Source organism: Mirounga angustirostris, unplaced genomic scaffold, assembly GCF_029215605.1.
Source record: "Mirounga angustirostris isolate CCGP_5_RB_7025 unplaced genomic scaffold, mMirAng1.0.hap1 SCAF_7, whole genome shotgun sequence".
Taxonomy (NCBI): domain Eukaryota; kingdom Metazoa; phylum Chordata; class Mammalia; order Carnivora; family Phocidae; genus Mirounga; species Mirounga angustirostris.
The window spans coordinates 2,727,732-2,735,210 of NW_026991715.1; the positions used below are offsets into that span (position 1 = coordinate 2,727,732).

Below are 7,479 nucleotides of genomic sequence, written 5' to 3' on the forward strand. Positions count from 1 at the left end.
ATCCAGATCTATCTTCTTACATCTCAGGCTGATTTCGTGGGTGTTCAGAGTGGTCTGGTAGATATCCAGCTCAATTCTAAGGACCAGTTGGAATAGGGTCCCCTACTCCTCCACCATCTTTTCCTGTCTGTATTCATCCTTTCTGATGGCTGAGTAATATTCCATTGTATATATGGACCACATCTTTATCCAATCATCTGTTGAAGGGCGTCTTGGCTCTTTCCATGGTTTGGCTATTGTGGACATTGATGCTATGAACATTGGGGTGCAGGTGCCCCTTTTTTTCAGTATATCTGTGTCTTTGGGGTAAATACCCAGTAGTGCAATTGCTGAGTCATAGGGTATATCTGTTTTTAATTTTTTGTTGAACCTTCATTTGGAAAGAGACTTGCCCATATTTACTGAGTTGTGCATGTGGTTGGCCCAGGAGACAAACAGAGATTACCTGTCTTTTTTATGACTTCTATCCTTTTTCAGGATTTTACCTCACTCTGGGGTTGTAGGATCCTCTTGCATGCTCTCTTCACATCTTTGTTTCTCAGGGTGTAGATGAGTGGGTTGAGCAGTGGGGTGATAACACAGTAGAAGAAGGCCATGAATCTGGCCTGGGTGCTATTGGCAGGGGGCTGGAGGTACATGTAGGTGGCTGGTCCAAAGTACATGATGACAACCTCCAAGTGGGAGCTGCAGGTGCTGAGGGCCTTGTACCTTCTGTCAGCTGAAGGTAACTTCAACACATCCTTGGCAATGAATGTGTAGGAGACTAGCACAAGCCGAGGAGCCTTCAGTGCAAAAAGGATGGCTCCCAGAGCCAGGGACTGGTCATTAGCAGTGATGTCACCACAGGCCAGCCTGATCAGGACAGGTACTTCGCAGAAGAAGTGGTTGAGTGTATGGTGACCACAGTGGTGGAGCTGGAGAATGAGTGTAGCTTGGAGCATTGAGTTGGCCCGGCCGCTGGACCAGGCAGCAGTTGCCAGTTGCAAACACACCCGGGGCCTCATGATGAGAGTGTACTGGAGGGGCCGACAGATAGCCATGTAGCGATCAAAAGCCTTACCTCCAGTACAGCACATTCAGTGCATCCTGTCCAGTGGAAGGGGTAGGCCTGGGTGATGCGGCCCCAGGAAGCAATGGTCTTCTCTGCCCCCCAGAGGTTGGCCAGCAGCTGGGGTACAATGGTGCAGGTGACACAAAGGTCCAGCACAGAGAGATTGTCCAGGAAGAAGTACATGGGAGTCTGGAGTCTGGGCTCCACTATGCAAAGAAAGATGATGGAGGGCGCCTGGGTGGCTCAGTCGGTTGAGCGACTGCCTTCGGCTCAGGTCATGATCCCAGGGTCCTGGGATCGAGTCCCGCATCGGGCTCCCTGCTCTGCGGGGAGCCTGCTTCTCCCTCTCCCACTCCCCCTGCTTGTGTTCCCTCTCTCGCTGTGTGTGTGTCAAATAAATAAATAAAATCTTTAAAAAAAAAAAAAAAAGAAAGATGATGGAGCTGTTCCCCATCAGGATGAGGATGTAAGAGACCAGGGCCACTCCAAAGAGCGGCATTTCTTAGCCATGGATAATCTGAGAAGCACAGCAACACAATTGTGCTGGGGAAACTCACATTTTCTCTTTCCATGGTACCCACCATATGTATGGCTGGAAAGAGAGAGACCCAGTTTAGAGGGTTAAGTGTGACTTTTGTATTTTTTAAAAATTTTGGATCTGTACTTTATTTGACACTTATTAAAGCTGTATAAAAACCATGCAGTTTATTTATAATTTTGTACCTTAACTATATTTGAAGACTACACAAAAATTTCACAAAACTTTCTTAGATGGAAAGACATGTGAAATAGGAGGCTTTAAAAATTTTTAGGTACAGAATTTTGCAAAGATTATTTTGGTTTCTAGGGTTATGAGCACTAGCTTGAAATAAGACTGACAAAAATGTGCAAATGAGTAGAATTTCAACAAATGAAAAACTACAAATGCTTAGCTAAAAGCTAAAATATCTTGAAATACTATTATGTAGCAATGGGAATTTATAAAACAGAAAAAAAGGTTATTTTTAAAAACTCTTTCATGAATAACAGGCTCTCAGTAATATTGTATAAAAACATTCAGGAATAAAGTTTCTCAAATTCTGTTCATCATCAAAATTATGTTTCCAGTAGTGACTGAAGGTGTGATTTGTAAATAATTGCTTATTGTCCTACATGGGAAGTCTCAATGTCCCCCTTTGGGGAGAGGGGGAGAAGAAAATCAATTGTCAAATTTAAATTCAAGTAAAAGATCCTGGTACTGATATCATGAACACAGAGTAGAGTGTTGCAATAATGTACAAGTCCACATACTTTTAATTGTACCTCTAAAATGGAAATGTAAACTTTAGGTTTGTTCAGTTTAAGATCTTCTATTGGGAAGTGAGTACCTCATCCTTCAAAGTTCAGGAAAATATCAATATGGATTTTTTCTTCTCCAGTGATGACTTTTGATATTCAATAAACACCATCCTGAAACCTTCAACTATGTTGATGGGATAATCCTCATAATTGTATGAGAAGTTTTTAAAAGATGGGTCTGATTCTGTATAAATACTGCCTTAGCAGTTGGTACTGAAGTAGGGATAGAGCTGGAATATCCTAAATATGATGAGAAACTCTTCTTTGAACCCAGTCAGCCCAAGTCTTTGTGACATCCTTCACTCATGTCATAAAGAATGTGGCATGCAATCTTTTGAATCTGGCATATTTCTTTCAAAAAAAATAAAGGAAACACTATCTGTTTGTTTTTTTTTTTTCAGTCCAGTTAGGTTAATTTTCTCTGTCCTCAACTCTGTTGTTGTATAGTGTAGTGGTTGGGTGCAGTGAGTGCTGAACTTGGGTCTCAATCACTTGTGACATGGACAGTCAACCTCTCCACATTTTGATTTCCTCATTTAAAAAGTGAGAATAAAAATAGTCCTTATCTTACATGGTTATTTGAAAAACTTAAAAGAATTTTTCTATAAATCTGCCTCTATCTATCTATCATCTATTTATCATGTGTCTATCATCTATCTATCATCTATCTATCTATCATTTATCTATCATCTATCATCTATCTATCAATCATCTATCATCTATCTATCATCTCTCTCTATCATCTATCTATCATCTACCTATCTATCTATCATTATCTAACATCTATCATCTATCTATCTATCTATCTATCTATCTATCTATCATCTATCATCTACCTATATCTATCATTATCTATCATCTGTCTATCTATCAATCATCTATCATCTATCTATCTATCTATCTATCTATCTATCTATCTATCTATCTATCTATCATCTATCTATCATCTATCTATCTATCATCTGTCATCTATCATCATCATCTATCATCTATTTATCTATTATCTATCAATCATCTATCACCTATCTATCATCTATCTATCTATCAACTATCTATCCATTATCATCTGTCAATCCAATATCTACCATCTCTTTTTCATCATCATCATCTATCACACAATGAGGCCTATTTAAGTGTTAGCTACTGTTATAGAACCTCCGTCTATATCTATGCCTACTCTTCCTTTCACCCTCTTCTCGCTCCTGTTTTCCCTTCTCCTCTTAGTCTCTCTCATTCTCTGTGTGTGTCTGTCTCTCCCTTCCCACATCTCTGTTTCTCTCTTAGTCCACTCATAAAATGCACTGCTGTCATGCCATCAAGAATGGAGCATGTAATCCTTTGAATGTGGCACATTTCTCTCAGAAAAGTCTTTAAAGGAACCACTGCATCATGTTTCCTTTTAGTCCAGTCCAGTTAAGGACCCGTGGATACTTGGATAGACAAGATAGAGGTTGGAGGGCAATCACAGCTATGTAACAGTACAGACTTTTTCTCTGGGGAAGAGGCCATCAGCTCCTTTTTTGTTTGTTTGTTTTGTGCAACTGTGTTCCTTTTGTCTTTTGTCTAACTCTGGTCTTCCTAATTTTCACTAATTTTATTTTCTCCTTATTCTTTCATTTATCTCTCCCTTATTTCATCTTTTCCTTCTTTTCAACTCATCTTTTAAATTTTCCTCTGTGTTCCCCCACATTCTTTCCAAAATGGCATGATCTCTGATCTTATTTGTAGGCTGTGAATTTTCAAGACGCATTATTTCATTTTCCTCTCAAATCCCTACCTCTTACAAGACATTTCTTTTTTCTGGAATGTTCTAATATCCAAAATTTAGCACCTCTCAAATTCAGCCTACCATTACTCAGTTGTGAGGTGAACTTCCCCCTCAATTCCTTTATCCAATGCCATCATGATTGTTTTACCCTTCGACAAATTACAGTTATCCCCAGGATAGGTCAGAGAGGCAGGTACAGTGTAGTGTAGCTCAAAAGCCCTGAGTGCCATGTTGCTCCAGTACTTTCCTCTCACTAATCTGTTCCTACTTCTCAAACTACCTAATTTTTATTTTATGGTGCAAAATTTTACTAGGATGACTCATGAAACAGAGTTGTCACATAACAATTGCAAGTATTATAGAAGTTTATTAGAATAATTCTTTTTGGAAGATTCATGACCTTTTTTGGAAATAGGATAAATTAGATTGGAGAGGGGAAGAGACCCTGAAAAAGGTGGATAGATTCCTTTTTCTGAAGTCAAAGTTTGGGTGATTGTCTTTAGTTGCATCCTGAATTAATCTTTCTTTCCTTGTGGTTCCAGCTTTGGTATTTAAATAGGAAATGTCTACCAATGAGTCTTCAGTATTAGTGAAGAACATTGAAACTATTAATAGTGACTACATATTTCTATATATCACCTTCCTTATTCTACCAGCCCTAGGTTTTATTTATTTATATTTTTAGTTACCATTTGTGTGTGTGTGTGTGTGTGTGTGATGAGAACTTTTAAGATCTATCCTCTTGGAAAGTTTCAAGTATATAATTGTTAAGTATATATTGTTAAGTATAATCACAATGCTGCATATCACAACCCCAAAACTTACTCATCTTCTAAATGGAAATTTGTACTTTTTGACCAACATCTCCCCATTTTCCCCATCCCCAGCTCCTGGACGCCACCATTCTACTCCCTGTTACAACAAGTTTCATTTTGTAAAGTAAGATAATACAGTAATTTTCTTTGGCAAATTTCACTGAGCATAATGCCTTCAAGTTTCATCTATGTTGTCACAAATGGCTGGATTTTCTTTTTGCTGGCTGAATAATATTCCATTTTATTTATTTATTTTTTTTACAAAAGTATACATATATATGAATTTATACATAACATATGATTTATATCACATTTTCTTTATCCATTCATCTGTCGATGGACATCTTGGCTCTTTCCACAGTTTGGCTATTGTGGACATTGCTGCTATAAACATTGGGGTGCACATACCCTTTCGGATCCCTACCTTTGTATCTTTGGGGTAAATACCCAGTAGTGCAATTGCTGGATTGTATGGTAGCTCTATTTTCAACTTTTTGAGGAACCGCCATACTGTTTTCCAGAGTGGCTGCACCAGCTTGCATTTCCACCAACAGTGTAGGAAGGTTCCCCTTTCTCCACATCCCGGCCAACATCTGTCATTTCCTGACTTGTTAATTTTAGCCATTCTGACTGGTGTGAGGTGGTATCTCATTGAGGTTTTGATTTGGATTTCCCTGATGCCAAGCAATGTTGAGCACTTTTTCTTGTGTCTGTTGGCCATTTGGATGTCTTCTTTGGAAAAGTGTCTGTTCATGTCTTCTGCCCATTTCTTGATTGGATTCTTTATTCTTTGGGTGTTGAATTTGATAAGTTCTTTTTTTTTAAGAGAGAGGGAGTACAAGCAGGGGGAGCGGTAGAGGGAGAGGGAGAAGCAGGCTATCCACTGAGCAGGGAGCCCGACGTGGGGCTCGATCCCAGAACTCCAGGATCATGACCTGAGCTGAAGGCAGATGCTTAATAGACTGAGCCACCCAGGTGCCCCTGATAAGTTCTTTATAGATTTTGGATACTAGCCCTTTATCTGATATGTCATTTGCAAATATCTTCTCCCATTCTGTCAGTTGTATTTTGGTTTTGACTGTTTCCTTTGCTTTGCAAAAGCTTTTTATCTTGATGAAGTCCCAATAGTTCATTTTTGCCCTTGCTTCCCTTGCCTTTGGCAATGTTTCTAGGAAGAAGTTGCTTCGGCTGAGGTCGAAGAGGTTGCTGCCTGTGTTCTTCTTTAGGATGTTGATGGACTCCTGTCTCACATTGAGGTCTTTCACCCATTTGGAGTCTATTTTTGTGTGTGGTGTAAGGAAATGGTCCAGTTTCATTCTTCTGCATGTGGCTGTCCAATGTTCCCAACACCATTTGTTGAAGAGACTGTCTTTTTTCCATTGGACGTTCTTTCCTGCTTTGTCAAAGATGAGTTGACCATAGAGTTGAGGGTCCATTTCCGGGCTCTCTATTCTGTTCCATTGATCTATGTGTCTGTTTTTGTGCCAGTACCATACTGTCTTGATGATGACAGCTTTGTAATAGAGCTGGAAGTCCGAAATTGTGATGCCGCCAGCTTTGCTCTTCTTTTTCAACATTCCTTGGCTATTCGGGGTCTTTTCTGGTTCCATACAAACTTTAGGATTATTGGTTCCATTTCTTTGAAAAAAGTGGATGGTATTTTGATGGTGATTGCATTGAATGTGTAGATTGCTCTAGGTAGCATTGACATCTTCACAATATTTGTTCTTCCAATCCATGAGCATGGAATGTTTTTCCATTTCTTTGTGTCTTCCTCAATTTCTTTCATGAGTATTTTATAGTTATCTGAGTACAGATCCTTTGCCTCCTTGGTTAGATTTATTCCTAGGTATCTTATGGTTTTGGGTGCAATTGTAAGTGGGATCAACTCCTTAATTTCTCTTTCTTCTGTCTTGTTGTTGGTGTATAGGAATGCTACTGATTTCTGTGCATTGATTTTATATCCTGCCACTTGACTGAATTCCTGTATGAGTTCTAGCAGAATTGGGGTGGAGTCTTTTGGGTTTTCCACATAAAGTATCATATCATCTGCCAAGAGTGAGAGTTTGACTTCTTCTTTGCTGATTTGGATGCCTTTTATTTCTTTTTGTTGTCTGATTGCTGTGGCTAGGACTTCCAATACTATGTTGAATAGCAGTGGTGATAGTGGACATCCCTGCTGCGTTCCTGACCTTAGGGGGAAAGCTCTCAGTTTTTCCCCATTGAGAATGACATTCGCTGTAGGTTTTTCATAGATGGCTTTTATGATATTGAGGTATGTACCCTCTATGCCTATACTCTGAAGAGTTTTGATCAAGAAAGGATGCTGTACTTTGTCAAAAGCTTTTTCTGCATCTATTGAGAGGATCATATGATTCTTGTTCTTTCTTTTGTTAATGTATTGTATCACGTTGATTGATTTGCGGATGTTGAATGAACCTTGCAGCCCAGGGATAAATCCCACTTGGTCGTGGTGAATAATCCTTTTAATGTACTGTTGGATCCTA

At 39.3% G+C, this 7,479-nt stretch overlaps 1 protein-coding gene across 1 annotated transcript; it reads right to left on the reverse strand.

Moving 5' to 3' along the window:
• Nucleotides 1–473: 473 nt before the first annotated feature.
• LOC123841643 (olfactory receptor 2C1-like) lies at nucleotides 474–4,387 on the reverse strand. The gene is given in 3 exon segments (XM_045871198.2): nucleotides 474–1,057; nucleotides 1,060–1,257; nucleotides 4,306–4,387. Coding segments are annotated over 3 exon segments (864 nt in total).
• Nucleotides 4,388–7,479: the final 3,092 nt, after the last annotated feature.